This window comes from Xenia sp. Carnegie-2017, unplaced genomic scaffold (genome assembly GCF_021976095.1).
Source record: "Xenia sp. Carnegie-2017 unplaced genomic scaffold, XeniaSp_v1 HiC_scaffold_22, whole genome shotgun sequence".
NCBI classification, from domain to species: Eukaryota; Metazoa; Cnidaria; class Anthozoa; order Malacalcyonacea; family Xeniidae; genus Xenia; species Xenia sp. Carnegie-2017.
In genome coordinates, this window is record NW_025813485.1 from 6486323 (window position 1) to 6510646 (window position 24324).

The 24324-nt window shown below is 35.0% G+C and overlaps 2 protein-coding genes and 2 long non-coding RNA genes across 4 annotated transcripts; 3 read left to right on the top strand and 1 right to left on the bottom strand.

Moving 5' to 3' along the window:
• The first annotated feature begins 321 nt into the window (after positions 1-321).
• Positions 322-8240, top strand: LOC124446462 (mucin-like protein). The gene is made up of 11 exons (XM_046997321.1): positions 322-633; positions 1272-1369; positions 2271-2369; positions 2547-3130; positions 4183-4281; positions 4896-5030; positions 5653-5976; positions 6356-6613; positions 6861-7063; positions 7390-7702; positions 8104-8240. The coding sequence occupies exons 1-11, from the start codon at positions 334-336 to the stop codon at positions 8223-8225; spliced, it is 2535 nt and encodes an 844-aa protein (XP_046853277.1). The 5' UTR covers positions 322-333; the 3' UTR covers positions 8226-8240.
• A 399-nt stretch (positions 8241-8639) lies between these two features.
• LOC124446467 lies at positions 8640-9590 on the top strand. Its single transcript, XR_006948438.1, has 3 exons — positions 8640-8727; positions 9092-9211; positions 9553-9590. It is a non-coding gene; the product is annotated as an uncharacterized LOC124446467 (long non-coding RNA).
• A 6-nt stretch (positions 9591-9596) lies between these two features.
• Positions 9597-17914, top strand: LOC124446477. Its single transcript, XM_046997326.1, has 14 exons — positions 9597-9670; positions 11612-11747; positions 11834-11933; positions 12360-12460; positions 12954-13236; positions 13459-13568; positions 13849-14125; positions 14203-14303; positions 14668-14923; positions 15165-15250; positions 15815-16115; positions 16281-16372; positions 16770-17138; positions 17338-17914. Exons 3-14 carry the CDS (start codon positions 11892-11894, stop codon positions 17525-17527), a joined length of 2208 nt encoding a protein of 735 aa, XP_046853282.1. The 5' UTR covers positions 9597-9670; positions 11612-11747; positions 11834-11891; the 3' UTR covers positions 17528-17914.
• A 3839-nt stretch (positions 17915-21753) lies between these two features.
• Positions 21754-22011, bottom strand: LOC124446987. Its single transcript, XR_006948572.1, has 2 exons — positions 21896-22011; positions 21754-21808 (listed from the first exon to the last, which is right to left on the bottom strand). It is a non-coding gene; the product is annotated as an uncharacterized LOC124446987 (long non-coding RNA).
• Between the last annotated feature and the right edge of the window lie 2313 nt (positions 22012-24324).

Below are 24324 nucleotides of genomic sequence, written 5' to 3' on the forward strand. Positions count from 1 at the left end.
GAGTCATTTTTGATGCTTTTTTAGCCTTGGATACAGCTGAACAAATAAAATAGAATTTCAATATGAAGGAATAGAACTGGGTCCATGCCAAAGAGCAAACTGTTTTGAAGCATCATTTCCAGAAACCAGATAATTTAAAGCGATTTTTATCGCGAGTAACTGCTTTTAAACAGAAAATGAAATCGTTGCGCATTGGTATCAAAGTGTTATAAGAGTTTTTAAATGTCTCTGACTCGTATTGAATATATTTAGATGCAGATATTTCGATCGTGTTCGCACGATGACAAAATTCATTTATTTTCATTCACTTACTACTAGATTTGCGCCAATGGAATGGTGAGATTTGATGGCCCCGAATACGCTGCCAATCCTATATACTTAGGATTTTTCAGTAGTCTCCCAATTATTGCACCTTATTGGTCACAAGTTGACTTGCGTTTTCTCAACAATAGCAATTCGAACGTCACTTACAGACTATATCGAAATATTAATGAAAATACGGCTGTGTTTAATACGATAAGTAATGAGGTAGAGACGAATACGGAAATTCAAAGCTACAGTGCTAATTGGGTGCTGGTTGTGACTTGGGTGTGTCTTGCACCAAGGCAACCTGTGGACAATAACTTTCCTGAGGTAAGGTAAAACAAATGAATTTATGCGATTAATTCATTTACGCTTAAATGTATACAATCAGGTAGATTTAAAAATTTAAGTCATTTACCCCAGCGTTAATTTTCAAACACGAGTAGATCACAAATGGTAAGTGCTCAAAGAATTTAACCTATCTTGCAAATTTCGAATTTCCGAAAAAGTGTAAAGTACGCTAAATATCGTGGGTAGTACTCGCAAAACAATTTTCCCTTACAAAAGTAATGCAAACATATATCCATTAGTGGATCCAAGGTTCAGAGAAAGAAATTATATGTGAAAAACTCAATCTTGAATACATTTCAATATGATATACTAAAATATTAGAATTAATACTACTTTAAAATAACAGAAGTATCATTTTCAAAGTGTTTTCAATATACAACTGAGTTTGCAGTATCTATTTTTCCTGAAGCTTGATTCGTCATTGCTCTCTGAACTTCAAAAACATATCAAGGAAACTTAGCTCTCACACCTCAAAAATGAACTTTAATTTCTTATTTACATATTACCTTTCACGGTTATACTGCAACTTTATTCAATGTACATTTTGCATTGTTTTGGTGTAAATCTGTTTCACAAAAGTCATCCATTTGAATTTGTCATTGTTTTTGAATTTACAGCGAAATACATTTCAACTTCTGCTGGCAGACGATCTCTTTAACGGGGCTTTTACTTTATTTATTTACGAATCTATTACATGGTCAATTGGTGTGAACAGGTACACAAGTCAATCTACAAATTGTTTTATAAACTGGATTAAAGTATACACATACAATTAAAATCGTAACAATGAAAAGACGTTTAGTAAATAGAGGCCGCTAAAACGCCCTCTTTAACAACTAGTGCCAAAAAGGAGGACTCACAGATATGAATAATTTTGCTTTTGTGTAAGATTGATAGAAACTTTGAATACGTTGATATAAACCAGTATGAACAGAAAAAAGATACGAAAAACACCTATTGTCTACATGCAGCCTTTGGAAAAGATATTCCAACAAAAGATATGTCCAGTCCCTCGATTTCAAATTCAAATTGGTTTGTGTTAAAGTGTCCTTAACACCAAATTCGGGCGTCAGATAGTTAACTTTTGACTTCACCAAACAAACAAAAAAAACAACTTTCGAATACTTCAACTTTAGGTTTTTGTTGGCTAGCATCTGTCATAAAAATGATGTGATAGGAAATTAGTACGAGAGTCAAAAGTGGCGTCACGCTGGTGAGGAGCCTTTGGCGCGTTTCATCAAATCACACGGCTAAGTGTGCTCTATCTGATACTTTAAACTCATTGTTTGTGTCAGCGGCACTTACGGCACTAAAATTACAATACGGGTGGTACAAGTTTCAGCTCAGTTATTCGTTGATAACGGACTAAAAATTAAAACCCACAAATCGGTGTCCTTACGACAACATTAGTACACGAAAAAAAGTGGAAAAAATATAAACGTGTCGCTGCTTTTTTCGAGAATTTCTGAATCAAGGTTTTTTAATTTGACAAAAATCAAATCCTGTGTTCAATGGCGTGGATATGTTTTATTGTGTTCAATGGCGTGGATATGACACGAAATCACTTGAATACATGTGTATTAACTGTACAAGCTCATTGAAAGATTTGTTTTTAGAGATGAATACACGAATTTCAGAGGCGCTCCTGATCTGCCAGTCATAGGCTTTGATTCTGGACGAAGAGATATCATACGGTCGTTTCAAAATTTTCGAACGTAAGTTAATTGTTTCGATTTGTATTTCTTAAATAGTGCATAGACTGAATTGATGTACAATTCAACCTGGCGAAAAAGATAATTGAATCTTTCCATATAAAATTTCCCTGTACTGTGTGAGCTTAATGGATGGTGTCGAAATAACTAATTTTTGAAATAATGATGTATCTTTCTCAGGTCTGGCACCATTAATGCTGACAGAGTGGGAGATGAAATGACAATTTTGTATGACCTAAGATCACCATTACCAAGATCCAATGCAGAAGAGTGCCAAATTTGGGTGAATCAACAGCTCGTAAGACCAACAAGACGATCGTGCAGAAGCACTTGCGTACCAGATCTTGAAACACTCTACCTGAGTCTCAACGGAGCTTTTTTTACCCTATTTCGAAGGCGTAAAGGAAGTGGACCAACACCAAACTTTTGCATATATAGTAAACCTACTGGAAACCCTGAGGATGGAGCAGATGAATGTTGCTACCAGTACAATGGACCGGCTGAAAATTATCCGCGTTTTTTTGATTTTACTGCCATTAGTTCGTTTAGTTCATTTACCATCAGTGAAAGTTCTGCATTAGGCGCAGCCCCAGGTCGATGGCATGAAGTCCATCCAATAGAAAATCTCACTGCATATATACAGGAAGAGCAACGCTACTCTCAATGTTGTGCCGATACCGGCAGCACTCAAGAATCGTGTGACCAGTTTTACAAAGTTCGACAAATTTGCGTCGGGGAGAGCTTTGAGTTTGTCAGCACATGGGGTAAGCTCTATTCTGAATTGTGGTTTGCAATCAAATCGAATGGAAGAAAATTGAATGAAATCGAATCAATTTAGCTGCAACTAATTAGAGCGGACCGTGCTGTGAAATGATTAACAAGTATATCTTGCTACTTGTTATCTCCAAACCAAAGTCTTAATTCATACCACGATAAAAATACATATGCAGATATGTCAATGATTTTGAACCCAATCCTATAGATGTCTAACTACCGCGTCAAAGTGAGGCAAGAACGTCATCTTCATAGGTGGCAAAAAGCAAAACTTAAAATCAAAAATAAGAAAAAGTTAAAAGAAAACTAATCCTATCAAACAATCTTTATTACAAAGCCAGCCTAGACAGTCAACTTTGCAACTGTAGCTATATCGACTGAGGAAAAGCAGATATTAGTCGTAAATATATAATCAGTTTTGCCACCTTTCAAGATGGCAGCTTGCCGCACCTGCAGCTACAAAATTTCGGTGGATTCAGGTTTCTAGTAGATTGGGTTATAGGTCACTGAGCTCTTATTGATGTAAATTTTTACCAACAATAACAAAACAACGTATCATCAAAAAATTTGATCAACTATAAAAGTCAAAACCTGCACTGTGAAGTGGTAGGTAGAGACGCAAGTATTACAAAAACAGCGAAACGGCTAATTTTAGATAGCCAATTTATCCCATTCAACAACGAGCTTTGGACAATTTAACTGCAGAAACATTGAATGCAAGATTTTAGAAAGTTTTAAGCATGAGACAAAACGTCAAGAGACATAGATTTTCCTCCTCTCTTTTTCTGTAGCAAAATGAAAAATATGTTGTTGTTATGGCTTTCAGGATCATCATACGCATCTTGCACAGTATTCTTGACGTTTTTCATCGTATTGAAGCTTTTCAATTACTTTAAATAGAGCCACACCAATGTTAGAGAAGTTCTAAACAATTCATTCCAATCTCTGCGATATAGAAACTATAGCGATATAGCATTGATAATAATCACAATATAGTACAGTGATTTTTGATTCCGTGTTTCTTATACGTTTGATTTTTTAGCCAATAACTTCGGCGATCCCCATTTTGTTACATTGGATCGTAAGAACTACACATTTAATGGTTGTGGATGGTACACGTACTTCACAGGACAAATTCCAGGTGAGAGATAATGCCGCAATTTTTTTATTTATTATTTGATTTGGTTTGCGAAAATTTAACTATTCCCATTTATGTTAAAATACATCAACATGAACACGGAACCTCAAAAACATAAACATGAAAAATGACTGTGCATCTTCAGAAAACGAAACTTTTCTATTTGAGTGCCTGACTAACACTGTGTTTGAGCTGTGACTTTAAAGAACTGCAAATTACCTTACACTAATGTTTTCTTTGCACTCATATAAAATGTAGCTACAATAGAAACACTAAGGTGATACGACAAAATTTCCATTAATGCTCTATAGTTCGTCAAGTGTCGCAAAACTGTACATAATTTTTAGTTTTGAGAACGAACAACAAATTTGCGATGCCAAATCGAATGTTTTCGTGAAAAACATTTTTCAGTTTTTATTGACATATATTATCAACACATCAAACTTTCATTCATCCAGATGATACTTAAGTAGTGGCTATGCAGCGCTTACTAAAAGATATATCTCCAGTTTACTCAGTTGCATTTATACCACGCAGAGCAAATATATTAATGCAAAAAGTGCATTTTGGACAAAGTTCACATGATGCATTATAGTTTGGAAATGCTTTTAAAACAGGCAACGATGCAAGCTCTCTTGAAGTACAAGTTCGAACAACAAGAGTCGGCGACGCCAATGCAACTGGTTTCACCGCATTTGCAATGAAAGAAGGAAATTCACAAGTCATTCAAGTAAATTTGAACACCACAACAAGTAAGTGTCTTAGAAATATTTTGCTAGTTTAAGATAAATTTCCAACAATTTTAAAACAACAATAGGTGCGCGGAACTAAGAATTACAGTCAAAAAATTATTGTTATGCAGACAAAAATATAGCTTTACTTCATTTTGAATGAAATATAAAGATGTGTGTTCAGTTAATAAAACAATACTTGTCACTTTCTTCAACATGTGAGACGTGGACGTCATTGCACATCTCATTCACAATAAAATCCAACTCCTTAGCATGCAAAAGTGTATGAAAAAAGGAGCGTTGCCTCAAGAAGCCAAATCGAGTTGTTTGCACAACAAACATTTTTTAGGTAAAAATTTATAATGCACAGAGAAACTCAAATATAGAGGAAACTCTTTTATCAGCTGGGAAGAAATAGTATTTTATTTAGTGCACTTTGAATATTTGCAATCAAATGCTGCAAAAAAATCAAGTTTCTCTTATTGTGATATAAATTGAATCACTTTATTACGAGACAGATTAGCAACTCCTATATAGTAGCAAGTAAACTAAAATAGTAACAAAAAAATGCTCTTCTTCGTAGGGAAGAATAAAAATAAAATAATGGCAAGAAGCTCACATAATACGGTGTTAATTCATTTAGAAGGACTTGATGTTCGCGTTGGTGGCATGCTAATTCCTCTTCCCGGAGAGAATGGGACAATCAGAAATGGCACAGCAATAACATTTTTTGATAATTTGCTTCAAATTTCGACACCGCTTGAAAATGGAGCACGAATCAATGTAGTGAACGGTTCCTTCTTCACCTTCGTCATGCTATTTCTAGAAGGTTATAGAAACAATTCGTTTGGTTTATCGGGAAGATGGAATGGTAATATGACTGACGACTTTACACACAGAGATAGAACAACAATAACACCAATAGACGCCAGAGAGGAAACAATATTTAGTGATTTTGGTGAAAGTTGTAAGTATCGAAAGTCACAGCTACTAATGAAAGAGCAAAACCAACTGAAATGTTGCAAATTAGCACAACAATCTGAATTCAAATAGTATTTTAGTAAAAAAACGACACAATAGACACTCTGTATAAAGTAAACATTATTTAAAATAAACATTATTTAAAGGAAACATTATTTTATTCACATTTTCTAATGATGATGACTTGTGACACTTGTCGAAACTTTTAAATTAAATAATGTTACTTTAAACGGAGTGTCTATATCGTCTTGTGTTTTACTAAAATCTGAGTTCAATCATTAATTTTTGACAATAGCATGAAGCAGATGACAGTTTAGGTCATTAACCATGTCAAGGAAGTAACACTGCATTTTAATACATTATAGGGAAAGTAAATGAAATGAGCCTACAAAGAATTTATATGAACGTAGATGAAGGCATTGATACTTTCAGTTGTCAAGATTTCACTCCCGTATTTTTCGACAAACTTTTGAACAACAGTGACAATTTTACAATGGAAGCTCGTGAAGCATGTGGAAGTAATACAGTTTGTCTGTTTGACGCCCTCGCTACACAAAACATAGCTATTGGTCAATCGACACGAGACGAACAGCAATTAACGGACAATGTAATTGCACAAGTTGGTACGTTGAATTAATTTCTAACCCCATAAATTATACAGAAAATTGTAAATCATTATTCGTGAACCCAAAACGTTGTAAATAGACGTAAACAGTTTCAAATTAAGTCGATTGCGCTATTTGTTGAAATTCTTATTAGTTATTCAAAACAATTGCGAACAAATCTTTACTAGTGTCACGTGAGGCAACCAGTGAACGCTATTTGGTCTTTTTTCAGGTGCAATTTCAATCACTATCTTTATTTTTTAAGAAAATCGACCTCCTATGTTTACAAGAAACATTTCCTTGATTACTGCAAATCTAAATGAGACATTAATAGAGACGCTAGTAGCCCAAGATATGGATTCAAATGACATATTAACTTTCGACGTTCCTAATCTTCCATCGGTATCTAGCTTCAACGTCACTGGAAATACTTTAACTTTCACATGGACGGCCAACTCTACAGCAGTGGTATGCCCGTGTATAGTTTATAATTTCAACCGGGTTTTTATTTACATGGGAGTGAACGATAAAGCATGACGATGCACAGAAAAATGTAACATGCATATACAGCGAAGTAAAAGAAGCGAAAATTTCTTTCTACACATATATCGATTATCAACTCTGAGTTGGTAATAAATTACCCATACCACAGCTCGTTTCGTTATTTAACGAGCGTCTTTCGAAATCATGTCGACGTACAAAGCTTTAAAAATGTTTTTTAAATTAAATTTGTAAGTTTTTCGAGTGAGTTTTTTTGACGTTCTCCATTCATTCCTTTGTATTTTTTTATACAGGTTGATCTAAAGTTTGTAGTGAGCGACAGCAGAAATAGAACAGCGGTATTAACTCCTAGAGTTCAAATATGCGCATGCCAAAATAAAAGCACGTGCGTCGTTCCTGAAGGGGCGGGAAATGCTACCTTCGTAGTCATGTCGTGCAATTGCAACTTAGGCTACACCGGTCGGTTTTGCAATGAAATGGTAGATTTTTGCAACGAAGGAGCCTCCCCACCCTGCAGTCCATTGGTAACGTGCACTAACATGCCAACTCAAGCCGAATGTGGACCGTGTCCAACGGGATATTCCGGGAATGGAGTATTTTGTTTAGGTGGGAAACTTGCTCACACACGTATTTCATTTAACCACAGTATTGCATAGCTGGCATATCGTGTGCTTGTTCAGTCCAAATTTTCATTAAACAAAACAACCTTCGCAAAACAGCCTGCGGATAGTCGAAAAGATTTCTCTAAACAAAAAAATATTATCCCCGCACCGTTTCACGCGTGGATGTTATTGAAAAATAAATGATGTCCTCTCCATGAAAAGGTTGTGAACATGATGAAGCTATCTCAAATTTTTTTCAATTAAAATACAATGCATACATGTAAACAAAAAATTAGTAGCCAGAGCAAGCGGCTGACAAGTCTCTGGTTGAATTAAAAATAGGATTTTTTGCTATGACCTAACATTGCTATGACCCAACTAATATTTTTCTTTTCGTCGATATAGATATAGATGAGTGCGCAAGAAATACATCGGGCTGCGAGCAAATGTGTATAAATAATTTGGCGTCCTTTCGTGTGGATGTTCTCCAGGATACACAATTAGTGCAAACGGAAGAACTTGTATAGTAGGTAATGTATATGTGTCTCACATATGTATGCAGGTATATCGAATTCTCATGCATGTATCGTTTAATTATAACCCCCACCCTACAGAAAACAATATACCTACTATTCAAAAGCCATGGTTATTCTTAGAAAAGAATCGAGCAAAAAATTATCTAAGATTCCTACCACGAATTACCAATATAATATTATGACCCTCTCGATTTGAAATTATTGTAATTTTATTTAACGAAATTATTTTTCCAAAGGCAACGTCAGATTGTAATTATATGAAAAGCTACTTCGTGAACAGCATTTATGATTTGACGTGTCGTATGGCCGTATTCAATAAATTACATCTTAAAAGCTTAAAAGCAGTCTTAATCGTAAGGTTTGGTTGTTTTAGACATAGATGAATGCTTGCGACCAAACAATTGCAGTCAAGTGTGAAAACACCGTAGGCTCATTCAGTTGTGAAGTTGTAGACAGGAATTTGTACTTGAAGCTGATGGTGAACAGTGTAGAGGTAAAGTGTCCATGTAATATTTTAATGTACGTACGTATAACCAAGGCGTGCTACATTAAAATTTTATGTTTCCAGCGCATGTTATGCTACAGTTACTGTATTCTTAGGCACAGTTATTTTACATGCAACATCAAGTTAAAACTTACAATATCGTATGCAAAGAAAATGTTTTACTTCCCAAGAGGAAAGACACAAAACGAAAATTTTAAGTCCACACATTTGAATGAGTCTGAAGCCAACAGAATGACGGAATGACCCACACAAAGATTATTGAATATGTACCGCAAGATTGTATTTTTAGAATCCAGTTGTTATTTATCAAAAATCTGTCAAAAGCATCGTTTTGCAATTTTGTGTCTTTTAGTACGCACAAATTGTTCTACAAAACCGAAATTGTCTCAAATTTGTTTTTTTGACAATGGAAATGACACGTGTGCTTGCGCTAAAGGATATGCTCTTGGAAGTGACGGAAGGTCATGCAATGGTTAGTATGAAAAGAAAGGCTGCAAGATGCATGTCCTAATTCTCGGCTTTCGAAAAGAGAAAACCTAGTATGATTAAGACGAGTTCTTCAATGAACAATGATAGCTACAAGCATCATCCTGGAACATGAATATTATAGAGTCCACTTTGATTTCAAGCTTCTACGAAAATATAACAAAAGCTGATAAAATCGTGCAATATCTTAGTTTTTCGGGGATTCTTTGAAAGATATTCAGAAGCCTAAAAACTATCAAAAAAGATTAATGCTGCCTTAGATACCTTCCGAGCATCTCAAGAAAATACCATAAAATATTAAATCAATAATATCGCTGTATTTTTCAGACATCAATGAGTGTGAAATGAAGGTACCTGTTCTCAACAATGTACGAATACAGATGGGAGTTTCATGTGTGGATGCTTCCCGGTTATACCTTGGCAAGCGACATGTTTAGTTGCGAAGGTTTGTGCAGTTAGGTCGCAGGAAAATATTCACGTCATTTACACTTTTTAATACCAATATCGACAATGGCATTGTTTATTTGTTTGCTTTTTGTTTTATTTACGCAACAATAGGGTGAATCAAAAACAGAATGCTCTAACATAGTTTTATGAATGTTTCCATTAAATTAATTTTCTTTCTGTTTGGCAGCAATGACATACGCGGCTGCGCAGAGGAACATTTTAAAATAGTCAAGACGTGGTAACATCTTGCAATTTATTAAATTTTGCACAATCACTATCTTAAATATCATTTATTTTGATCGATGAATATTTGCTATACTAAATAAAACAATAAGTAAAGGCTTTTATTGAAAATTTGTTGTAAAAAATACTTTTCCTAAAACGTGTCTAAGCTACGGTGGCCGGTATGGGTCACCAGAAAATAATTTAGAAAACATAACAAACAATAAGAAAACGTCACTCAAAATCATAATACACATTTCAAAATACTATACTACACATTTCAAAATACTCGCTACACATTTCAATATTCACTATTTAAATTACTATTAATATTACAACATTATTGTTAATATTTTCAGACATTACACATTTTCAAAATACCATTAATATTTCAAATTTCGCTAATACTCAAAATTCTCGCAACACATTTCAAAATACTGCCAATATTTGTCCCAGTCTTACCCTGGTCTGCCTGCCGACGGTCATCATTAGTTTCCATCTACGAAACTGACATGACATCGCAAAGTAAGCATATTAAATCTATAATTCCGCATTTCACAAGGCAAACAAAATGGGACATTGGGATAATAGCATGAAAATATTGGCTCAACTCTAATCAGAAATTCTTCCAGGGTTTGCGACTTGGTCGGGCAACAACATTAGTAGACGATCTACATATCGCCAGCAAATGTATTTGCAGGCTTTCGACACACGTCCGTACTTTAATAGCAAAATTTGAGTATATGAATTTGCATTCGCTATGTCGCGTAACGTAGTTGTGTGATGCGTTACAAAAATAACAAGGAAACCAAAGAGGAAATTTACACATAGTGCTATAATTTGTTGCACAAGAAACGCCAAAGAAAAATGAAAAGTTCGGTAATTTCGAGTAAACGCAATAATTTAGAACTTCAATACCAGTCACGTCAATAAGTGCATTAGTTAAACTAATGATTGTCGAATATCACCAATACAAATACAATTACATGTAATCTGTAGATTGACCACTCATGTTGTGTTGTCTAAAACAAGACCAAGAAATCCCTTGAAGAAATATTACTAATAGTTCATGTATGCGTATCGCATATTTGATGCTATTGTATAACATAGGTTTGTCTGTGTGCCGAATCTAACACAGACAACATATCGCCAATAATAGCATCAAAAATATCCTTACGCGAACTGAACTGTTAGTAATATCGGAAACGTATATTTATATTAGCTTCTGCCATCACTTCAATTTCGTAGATGTAAACTAATGACGACTGCAAGGCCAGACCAGGTAAGACTGGGGACGAATGTGTAGTGAGTATTTTGAAATGTAGCGAGAATTTTGAAATGTGTAGCGAGAATTTTGAAATGTAGTGAGTATTTTGAAATGTGTAGTGAGTATTTTGTAATGTGTAGTGAGTATTTTGAAATGTGTAGCGAGTATTTTGAAATGTGTAGCGAGTATTTTGAAATGTGTAGCGAGTATTTTGAAATGTGTAGTGAGTATTTTGAAATGTGTAGTATGATTTTGAGTGATGTTTTCTTATTGTTTGTTGCGTTTTCTAAATTATTTTGTCGTGACCCGTACCGGCCACCGTACTAAGCCATTAAAAGCACGCTATTTTACAGGAAGTGACGTTTGCCTAATTTAATGCAGCTATAATAATTTCAATAAGAGTAAAGCACTGCAAAGCAGATTCTAATTTTACAATTGGTGTTTTTGCAGACATTGACGAATGCAGCGATCCTAACAGACAAACGCAATATAACCAATGGAGAAGATTGTATTAATATTCCTGGAAATTTTACATGCAGATGTGCAGCCAGACTAAACTTGATTCGGGTGAACAACATTTGCGTATGTGAGTATAAAAATTACTTGCGTACAAAACAACCAATACGTCTTAAGGAAATCTTATGAAAATGGTAATAAAATTTTCATACGCAGATAACAATGGTAGTATTCCCTTCCTGCTCCGCCTGCGCCAAATGCAACTAACGACCAAATGCAAAATGCAGTCGAAATAACGCTCCTCGATGTATCGGAGGTAAGAGATTCACAAATGTATTGATGAAATTTCACTATTTATCCTAGAGGCCACTGCTTACAGGGTACATCAAACCAGAATACCTTTCATAATTGGACATTTTGTGATAATTTTAATGCTTCATACCTTCCAAATCTTACGTGTGCATAAAGTATTATAAACTACGTACATAGCTATAAGACTTCATTTGTCACAAGCACAACAGTTTTCGGCTCATGGAATTTGATGGGAATTCTAACAGCAAAACATGCACAGAAATACACTTGTGGAATTATAGAACAGTCATCAGAAATTGATATTTCAAAATAGATTAATTACAAAAGTTATTCTTTTTTTGACACACACCCTGCACCCACTTTCAAACGTACTATGAAATTTCGTCCTTTTCAAAAACCAATCATGTTTATATGCTCATTATTTTTTAAGTACACTGAGGAAGTGGACTCCCGACTGAAGGATTCAGTTGCTACAATTCTAAATGATTTTTGCAAATTAAATCAACGTCCAAGAATTTGTGGAGTTTCTGGGTAAGTTTTTTCTTCAAAACTTACAAGCTAGCTAAATTCTCAGTTTGGGGTTTCTTAAAACGCTTGATTAAACATGTATTTACCTCTCACAAAAAAAGTATGCATATCTTAGAAATAGAGCACATTTTTTCGGTTTTTATAGAGTTAGCTATAGGCATGCATATGAAAGTCTGGGAAAAAAAGTTTTGGTAAAAACAATGTTCTTCCCAAACATTCACAGTTTCTATAACTCTATAGGAACAAGGAAGATGTTTTCTATTTCCTCTATAAAATAGCCTTTTAAAAACAATTATAGAAAAATAAATCTATTAATTTTTATTATTACATATTGTTTGTATTCTTGCCATTCAAATTTCTCGCGACGCAACCTGCGATAAAATTCCTGATTTTTAGTCAATAATAGAAACACGCGTTTTTTCAAAAGATATTTTATAAAAGTCGTTTAGCATGGAAAATTCAACAAAACTACATAACATCAAGTTTCTTTATGTAGTTCGTTCACCTTTATGCAAGTGAGAAGACTTCCTGGCTTCCCATCGATGCAAGGAAACAACGTTACACTAAGGTTTTATGTTGATTATCCAAGCACCCTTCGAAATGGCACATTAGAGCAAGACATATTAGCTTCTATACTGTTCACAGAATTAAATAAATTAAAATCTTTGCTGATGTTCAACATAACCTTAAACACACCAAGTTCTTTCAATGCATCCACTCCATCTGCGGAACAGGAGGCCAACAGCGTTCTGTTGAGTTTACTAAACACCCCGAGTCAGGTATGTTTCAAACCATGGTTAAAAAACTTTTCTTATGTTATTATAATAAAGTTTTCATTATCCAAGCTCAAAAAGATGATAAATTGCACACTTTGCATTTTTATGGATGCTGTTGCCTAAACTAACACATCTTTTTAATGAAATTCGTCAATGCATAGACGTGCATGAAAGTTAAAAATGAAAGTAAACAATACAATTAAAAATTGTATAATTGTGTTTCAGATTACCATTTTCCAAGAAAGATATTTACGACTTGCTATGGCTATTACGATCAATGAATACTGCGCTGTGGACAACTACAGACGTACGGAGGACTGTGGTTTGACTGACAGGTAAAACGCTAACAGTCATGAACTTTTTAAAAGTTTAACAAATCTACATCAATTCTCATGGAAAAGTAAGAATTCTTACGACTCTAGGTCTGGACATTTTGCGTACAGTGTAGCTTTAAGCTATTTTTAATACAAAATGGTGGTTTATGTTGAAGCGAAGAATGCGTCTGTGCTGATTCATGTTGATAATTAACGTATAGTTACATAGTGCACAATGTACAAATTTTGTTACATATATATGAGTAAAAAAAATTAATTTAAAATATATTTTTGTTTATAGTGGTGTAAGTTTCAGTATGAGTAACGTTAATATTGCGTCAACGACCTATGGGCAATATGCAAACATCTCATTTTATGTGAACAACCCGAGGAACCAGGGATTTCTGTCTGATCTTACTCTTGCTTCGATATTGGTCATGCGTGAAGCAAATTTTGAGTTACTTCTCGAACAACAAATTACAATCCAAACATCATTCGCTCCAATGAATCCGCCAACTGCTAGCGTCGAGCAAATAATTAACAGTATAATCATAGAAATAACCTTCAATTTAAATCAGGTAAATCAACAGTACAGACACGAACGTTATATATGCGCTCAAAAAATTTCTTTATCTTTTGTTTTAATATCTTTCAGTGGAACTTTTTGATAGACAGACGCTTGAGATCAGCAGCAATTGCACCCCGAGTTTCTGCGTATTGCAGCTTGAATTCCGTCACCTGTGATCTACGCAACCGGTAATTATGCGCATGTCATTCTATGACAACAAATTATAGTTTTATTTGCAATTATTCAGAACACAAAATATTCCATACAGCTATAATATATTTTATAAAAACCCTAACACATCCTACCAAATTAAACTGGACGTACAACTCAAGCTAATCTGTCAACATTCCAGTAGAAATTAAAGGAAACGTAACACTGACTCCTAGCAGAGAGGTGGCAATCATTTTCCCTTGAAACATTTACCAAAGCAAAATAGCTGTAAAATACAAAGTCCCGATGAATTTGGACGAAACATGAAATGAGTGCTATGTATTGTACGTATAGTTGTAATTATAAAACATACAATTGAAAGCAGTTTCTTAATTCTTGCAGGGCGTCGACATTCAGCGTAGACAACGTACAACGTACTTCAGCTGCAACACCTTCAGCAGCTATGAGCACCAACAAAATTTACTACAGATTTTACGTTAAATATCCTCAGACAAATACTTCTATCCCACAAAATATTCTAGCCACCATTGTCACCGCTGAGGAGCTTGTAGTGGAGTCTCTTTCAAGACTATCGTTCAGTCTCCAAACGCCACCTGACACTGTACAAATTAGACTTTTTAAACTACAAATTAATCAGGTAAAAATAGACAACTATAAATTTTCGTGTACCTTTTTTTCTGTGTTTGGGAACTTTCGGTGACGTTCGCTAAAGTCCGACAAATCACGAGTCAGTGATGTCTTTTGGAACAATTCAAGAATTTAATTTATCATCGTGATTTGACTATAAATGTTAAGATAAATGCTAAGTTGACTACCGTGCGCACTTAAATTTTCCAAAACAGTTATCGTCAAAATTTTACAAACTGTTTCACTTTTAGTTTGATACAAGCTTATTTCGCACTAACTTGGCCAGAGCTGCCGAGGAATTTTGTGGTGTAAGAGAGTCGTTATGCAACTTCAGTAGGTAAGTTATCATTTTATTATGTTTTTTTTCGCTATATTTTTAACAAACTGCCAACGTTTATAGTAGGAAGACTTCGCACGTACATTGCTTTTAAGTCTTAACTATTCACATGATCAATGACCTGAAGGTCTGAAGCAAAGAGAACCATTGCAGGGATGCTTATAAAAAGCATTGATGTTTTTAACCGTCTTTACTGCGTGCGCACGCATGCATGTGTGCACTTTCCTGTGTACCATGCCAAATCCATTGATATTTTGCTAAAAAATCAACAATATATCGTTTTTTTTATTGCAAAACTTGCCGAGTTGCTTGTTAGATAACATTTGTCAGTCGAAGCACTTGAAAGGACTTCGCGACCGTTTTGTTATAGGAGTTTTCATGTCGACGTATTATGGATAAATATCGACATAGGCGCATATGCTCAATTTATGTTTAGTTCTTTTCATTCATCACACTGTTGGTGATTTCGCGACTATATATACACTTAATCACATTAACTGATCGGGCTGATGAACGATTCCCGAAAACGAACCAATCTGTTAACTCTTTGACATAACTTTTTAGCTCCAGCGCCATTGTCAGCAGTGCCATCAACATCAGTCCCGACAATGTCACGATATTGGCTAATTCACCTTCAACAATTGGTGATGGTCTACTTCTGTCATTCACTTTACAAAAACCAGATGGTTCAGCATTGTCACCTGTTATTCTAAGAACAGCTATAAGAACATCAACAACAGAAGTCATATCTCAAAATAACTCCATCATAACTCCGCCGTTTGTTAATCCTCCATTGTCGGATGACCAACGATTAAACCTTGTGCGACTTAACATTAACGCTTCAGATACATCTTTCGACAGAGAGGTAATGGAATTCAAAGCAATTTGTAATTTATCATACCATACATCAATTAATGACAATCCTTGTCTTCTTAGAGAAATCATCTTATTGTTAAAGGAGTTGCTTTTATCTTTGTGCAAGATTTTTAATCAGTTTTTATCTTGATTTAGATTTTTGACTTAATTTCAGGCATTACGACTGGATGTTCAATATTCGATAGCGCTGAGAATGAATGAATTCTGTCGGAATAATACAACCTCTAGCATATGCTCTTCAAACCAGTAAGTGTGATACATGGACGCGTAAAGGAGATATTACGCATGTTTGTTATATATGGCAGCGTCACCTTGGAATGTGTTATTATCCGGACGAGATGATTTCAAACAATCTGTTTTTTAAATTTTTTTTACTGACGAAAACTAGAGAAGTGAAAGCTAACCCTTGCAAAACAGCGAGTACGAAAGAAAGCTTGGTTTTCAAATAATTCAGATGCCATACAATACCCATGAAATAGAAACTTACAACGCGGATAAAGACATATGCTGTATCGAAGCTGTCGTTACCTTATTGTCGAAATTGCTATTTGCACTCGACAAATAAAAAAATATCGACAATATCCCATAAGTTACCATGATATGCATTTTATATTTAATATTAACAGAGGAATTATATTTACAGATTTACCATAAACGATGTGATTGTTCAAATCGAAACGAATGGAAGTGTAAGCTATGCTGTTTTGTTAGCCAGCACAAACACGCCACTTAATTCCAGTGCAGTTCAAAGCGTGACAAATGGAACATTCATGTCTAGTATTTTCAATGTCAGCTTAAATATGCTTAACAATGACAATAATGTGATGACAACAATGACAACAAATACAACAATGACAACAAATACAACAATGACAACAAATACAACAATGACAATAAATACAACAATAACAACTGGTGATGATGATGATGACGATACTGATATTGCATTGATATTGGGTCTATCGATTGGTGGATTGTTCTTGCTCATCTTCGTGGTGGTTGGCATTGTGTGGTAAGTATAATTTTATTTATGTGTAAGTGTGTATAAAATAACAAACTATTACAATTTTAAATAGTTTCACTGTACTGTATTTCACACATAAACGATCATCAGACTTGCTTAAAATATGTTTGTAGTAGCCAAGCTACATCCATTGAAAAATTTCTTTGGAAAACCGCTTATTTCGCAGAATGTACATATTTTATTTCAGTTTAAAGGCACGAAATTCCAATGTATCAAAATTTCCAGTAGCCCCTGGTGGAGGCGGCAGCTGGCAATTTGACCGAGACGCACCTTATACGGGTTCAGCGTTTGCCGGATCTGAGCGCATACCTGGATTTGATGATGACGGTTTGCCGACAGAAATAAGTTCCGGTGGTAATGACCCGGGCACCATTTAACAATATTAATGGTTTAAGGATTACATTATTAGGTCATTATAAACTGTTAACTTGAAACTAGCCCATTTAATACAACTTGCACATGTAACTTAATTTTACCCTTATGCATAGCATAATTGACTTCCCGAGCAGATTAGCCTTCAGTTTGCTAATGCAGTAGAAATGGAACAAATAGCCAATGAATTCAGCCAACAAATGGCTTCTTTATCATGAAAACATAATATAGTCGACAGCATTTGAGAGCAAGGATATCATAAAACGGCCAACATCATCTCAATTGAACGCATGAATTATAGCTAAGTGGCAAAGCGTCAGTTCGATGTTTTTTTCTTGTTGTGAAAATGATTTCAAAACTTGACACACAAAAAGTATCCGGACAAACAAAAATTCATGTTTGATGCTTTGATAGCAAGAAAAAAACATTCGCTGGCATTGATCTAATGATATGGCCATGCATCCACGTTGTGTTGATATACGTGGGTACATGGCCATATCATTGCTACATGCTATAGGAAGTATCATTCATATAGGAAATGTTAGTTTGACATAGTTAGCTATAAATATTACATTATTGTGGCCAATAAAAGGAAAGATAGGTGTTAAACAAGGATTTGATGGCACAAAATCTGCAAGCATAATGATGATCGGACAACAACGGTTCGCCAAAGTGCAAGATAAGCAAATTAACTTTAATAATATTTAAATATTTATATAAATATACAATACGTATTTATGCACTTAACTTTAGCTTACTAAGCTGTGTATGATAGCTTCGTTGTATAATAACTGAAAATGGATAACATTATGTGTAGCAGTAGGAATTTTAAAAGAAACGGCATCATTCTATAACTTTTATGTACATACTGCAGCATCATCAGACGTAGTTACGTCAACTTTCGACAACAATAGAAAGATTTAGCAAACACGGCGTATCGTCGAAGACGTCGTGAAACTGGCTTAAAAATGGCGTGATATTCCCATATATGGTTGGGTCCACGCCATATTTAAGCCATTTTTACGCCATTTTCACGACAATTTACGTCGTGTTTGCTAAGTCTCTCTAATACGCATTGAAAGAGGCTTATATGTATATATAGATTGTCCACATAAGTGCAGATCCGAGAATTGAGAACTGTATGTTAGTGTTCGTATGTTTGACGTTTCGACATCCTTAGTGTTATAGTCATCTTCAGAGACGAGTGGCTTCTACAAACATGACACTACACTCTCCTGTTAAAACACTTACTTTTTACTACAGGATTTTGTTGCAGACAACTTTCTCCACATGTAGAGAAACCAAAGAGTTAAAATTTGTTGTACCACCTTATGCCTGATATACAAGATTTTAGAATAGTAAGCTCACCAAAGTAGGTCAAATTGAATGCTAGGATCGCTGCACTATATATTACTGTCAGTCGACAAAAACAAAAGATGAACTTTTCAAGCATGTACGTACTCAATACGATCAGCCAAATATTCAATTTTATGTAGAAAATAGATTCATGATAAAATTTTCTATGCTGAATACTTACTTAAATATCTTTAAGTCATGTAATTCATAGTAGAATGAGAAATATTTTGGAGGAAGATCTACCTTTTGCCGCCATTTTCAACATGTCAAATCAGTAACATGTACAATCGTACTGCACGATTTCAACGGAGAACTCACAAAATTCCAGGGGCCGGTTGTATAAAGCTCTTAACTATACTTTTTAACTACACTTTTTGCAGGTAAAAGGTAGTTAAATTTAGCCATGCAGTTAAGTTACTAAAGTTAAGGAGTCAACTACGGTAGTTAGCGTTAACTGTGATTAAAGTTAAGTGCGTTTTTGTACAAGTCGGTATTTTCATCCATTATACCCATATCAACGCGTTAGCTCTGCAATTCACTTGAAAAATCTTTGATGAAATGGTAAGAGTGAGAATTATTAAAGAATGTTTTATGTTTAAAATTAAATGAAGATATGATGTTCGACTTTGCTGGACAATTTAAGCAATTGTCTCATGAACCTGAAAATTCAGGTGACTCAACGGGATTCGAACCCATGACCTCTGCGGTGCCAGTGCAGTGCTCTGACCAGTGAACTCCATATATATCTGGAATGATAACGACAATACATTTTATAGATATAAAATTGAAGCCAAAGTCCTAGTCTCTTGCGCGGTTTGTACGTCAGTTTCATTCTCCTGAGTGCCAAACATACACGGCCAATATAAATTTGAATACAAATTGCAAAAGCATAAACATATAAACAACATCACGACAAACAACACACGAGGGCAACCTCGCAAAAGATTATTTTACAGCTGAAACTTTACTACAGTGAGTTCGTTGTAACTTACAACTTGTAACGAGGAAAAACCAACTGAAAATTACACTGTTTGCTAAAAAGACAATACAATAGAAAATATGACGAGAAAATATTCAAGCATAAATTTTCTTTCGTCGGAAGGTAAACTTTCAAACGGTGTCAGACAGTGTTTGTCTTTTTTGTCATTTAAGTGGATTTAAAGATCTGTTTTTTCCGACGAAAAAAGAAACTTGAATATCCAGTTTCATAAAAAATATTGAGTCTATAACTCGCACTTCATTTTTACTTTTTACAGAGCGATTGTATTTTTCATCGATTTTGATAGTGCTTGAAACTTGAAATACTAAATGGTTGTCATCTCGATATCAATAATTGAATATCCTTAAAGACTTTGATATGTTTTAAAGGAAAACCGCAGCGTAAGAGCAGACTAAGTTCACCTCATCTTGCTTCTCGATTTATCACTTTGATTCACTTTCCGTGAACCTTCATTCCAATAAATTTCGTTATTTTTACGCTCTGATCATGATCCGAACTCTACCATTACCAAGGGACAAATGATTTAAAAAAATTAAAATGAGCACGCGAGACTAGAGCCTGACGTGTGATGACGAATGATGACGACAAATATTTTTTTGGCTTCGGTTATCATTCCAGTTATTCAAATGTCGAGTTCACTGGCTCTGACCAATGACTTATACCCAATCCTCTAGATATCTAACTGCCGTTGTCACGGTGAGGCAAATTTTATTCGCGGGCGCCATCTTGAAAGGTGGCAAAAAACCAGTGAACTCCATATATATATATCTGGAATGATAACTACAATACATTTTATAGATATGAATTGAAGCCAAAGTCCTAGTCTCTTGCGCGGTTTGTACGTCAGTTCCAGTCCTTCAAAGTCGAATATTCACGCGGTTTGTACGTCAGTTTCATTCCCTGAGTGCCAAACATACACGGCCACTATAAATTTGAATACAAACTGCAAAAGCATAAACATATAAACAACATCACGTCAAACAACACACTAGGCCAACTCTTCGCAAAGGTTATTTTTACAGCTAAACTTTACTTTACAGTGAGTTCGTTGTAACTTACAACTTGTAACGAGGAAAAGCCAACTGAAAATTACACTTTATGCTAAAAAGGCAATACAATAAGAAAATATGACGAGGAAATATTCAAGCATAAATTTTTTTTCGTCGGAAGGTAAATTTTCAAACGGTGTCAGACAGTGTTTGTCTTATACTTGTTATACAAAAACATACAAAATTACAATTCCTTTCTCTTTATTCTTTCCATGCAGTCAATTCTCACTTCACTGAATCCCAACTAACTGGGCTCATACCACCAGGTCCTAAAACTGGTTACTTTCGGTTTTGGACAGTTCATTATATTTTATGGCCTTTCATTTTTATGTCATTTCGTGCTGTAGAACTCTGATCACCTTTGTGGCAGAGGTTCTGAGTCTGAGTCACCACTAAGATCATTTGGGTCCAAAATCTCCTCAGCAGGACAGCTATCAAGATCAACCACTTTGCAACTAGTTGATGATTCTTCATTGCTGCTGTTGTCATACTCATCTATGAAATAAGATACTTCAGTAATGCGCAGCTACACAAGGTTGATTAAGTCCATATTTCTTAGTAATTAACTTCAATAATTTTCCAGGGGTGCATGCAAGCTTAGTTGGTACTATTGTAGAAATTGAGGTTATTAAACATGGCTGATCCTATTACGTTGGCAAATCTTCTCTTGACCTAGAATCATACATGAAATAAAATTAACAGGCGTATTATCTTAAAAAAACACTTACCCACTGCAAGCATATCCATATTAGAACTGCTTGCATAAGTTCTGCTACAGTGAAGCAAGCTTTGCCCCAAGCCATAAGTTCCTGTAACGACGTTTCTCTTTTTCAAGTTTTAAAACAATCTTGGCATTGTAATTCACATTGCACAGCTACTTCCTAAATTAGAAACAACAGCAATACATATACAAAACAATAATTTACGTTAACCTTTACAGCAGTGGCGTAATAATCATATAAGTTTACCTTCTCTAATACAGGCTCATCACAAGTTGTTTCTTCTATTTGCTCTTGAGGTTCGCTACTTGTACTTGGAATATTTTCTGATTCAACCTCTCTTTTAAAATCAGACATCCACTTTCATGTAAAATGACATATATTTATGAAATATACTCTCACACAAATTCCAGGTAAAATGTAGATATGCATATGTATAATTTTAACGTATTCACCATTCTGCGATCTCTTGTTGTAAGTTCATTGTCATCTTTTCGAGAATAAATGCTCGGGTAAGCAACGATTCCGAATTCATCTCGAATGAGTCGAGGTGAAAAATTACTTTCTGATTCAGAAAGCAGAGCAATTGCCGAGAAAAGGAATCTTTTGTGAAGTGTTCCGAGCAAACTGCGGAATTCTTTGTGGGGACCCACTTATCGCGAGTAGCTTTCACAAAGTTGACCCATCGCTTTTTCCTACGCATAGCTTCGCTTCTTTCGTCGTTAAAAATGGTATGCGATGAAGTGAAAGGCCTTTCTCCGAACTGGCTACGTTAGAACAACCAAAAACTACACATCGATCTGGCATTTTTGTGTTTGTTTACATGCATAAACAGTGTAAGTTGTTTTGGCAGTCAGTCTGTGTTCTTAAATGACGTCACAAGTAAGTCCCATGCCACGGATTAGAGCTCGGCATTTTACAAAACATTGAAATTCAGGTTTTATTCGCATCTTTGCCGAAAGATAACTCAAAACGAAAAAAGTTATTCAAATTCTGTAAACGGCATTTGTATTATTTATCCAAAATCTATTTGAGAATAAAAACTAAAAATAGCTGTTTGTGCACTTTAATGTTTTATATGCCGCCATTGTGCTTTTGCCACCTTTGCAAATGGCGGCCGCGTAGAAATTTGCTCTCACTCATTACTATACAAATTTGGCTGAGTCAGGTATCTAGAATGGGTACTAGATCATTGGCTCTGACCAACTGAGCTATGAAGTCACACAGTGGTGAGCAGGTCAATTTTGTTGGTCTATGTTTTCTCGTGAAAGGAATGTCATATAAAGAATGTTTTTATGCAGTGCGGTGTTTGAAATTAAATGAAGATATGACACGAGAAAACATGAGCCCAACAAAATTGACCTGCTCACCACTGTGTGACTTCATAGCTCAGATGGTCAGAGCACTGCACCGGCACCGCAGAGGTCATGGGTTTGAATCCCGTTGAGTCACCTGACTTTTTCAGGTTCATGAGACAATTGCTTAAATTGTCCAGCAAAGTGGGAAGATCATATCTTCATTTAAGTGAAATTATGTTACCAAGAAGTATTTCTGAAATAGCTGGCGCACGAAAATGACAAGCTAGAAAGCTTGAGAAATTTGACCGAAGCTTTCAAAACAATTCTCAATTCAAACGTTAAGTGTTCGCGTAGGCATAAGCCAAATTTCCTAAAACTTACTTAGCTTGAACAAAATGACATATTTTAACCTTATGTGTCCCAAATGCTTTTAAGCCGCGTCATTTTCATGCACAAGCTATTTCAAATGCTTCTCGGCAACACTATTTTCACTCTAAAATGGTTAATTTTAGCAATTGGCGAAAATTTTACTTAAGAAATAAAAGATGTTTACTGTGATTTGATCTGGCTAATGCAAACTCAGCTCTAGACCAATCAGCGCACGCGTTTCATTATGTTTATTTTATACTGTTTGATGAATCATTGGAAGTCCAACTAACTATTTCAACCAAAGGTTTTGCAAATCTTGCACGATGATCATTTAGCAACGTTTTGCAAACTGTTCAATTTTTTTCATACAGCCCGTACAGTATAATAAAATGAATGGAATCAATTCCGCCAGTCGTACAAAAATAATGAAAAACTCACGATTTCAGATGGAAAATGATACACTTGTGTCCTTCATCTTTGAACCACAATTTGGACCGACAATGTCATCCGTACTTCTAAGAAAAAATTTTAAAGAACTCATACGAACTCCGAAAGCTGTCAATGTTCTACAAGCAGACGCACAAATCTTATATCTTGTGCGACGACTACAGATTATGACACTTAAAAATAACAAAGTCGGCGTAGATGTACAGAATGTGTCTCAAAGTTAGCCTTGCCCACGAAGATTGCTGAAACATATCTTCGACACGATTGCAGTCTTTAAAAGTTGATGTTTCAACTGCTTTTAGCGAATAGATTGAATGATTTTTGTGCCATCAGTTTCCGTTCTAAAATCTGTACTTCCTACCAGTAAGTAGTTTAATTTTAGTTTTAACTTTAAACGCCGTTATGCACGGTGAAAAGAAGTATATAGTTAGGAAAACATTATAACGAACATGCAGTTTCATCATGTAGTTTTAATATATTTATTTTTCTGTAGTTTAACTCAAAATCTTCTTATCTGAAACATAGTGTAAGTTTTACACTGAAAGAATGCAAAAAATCAAATGA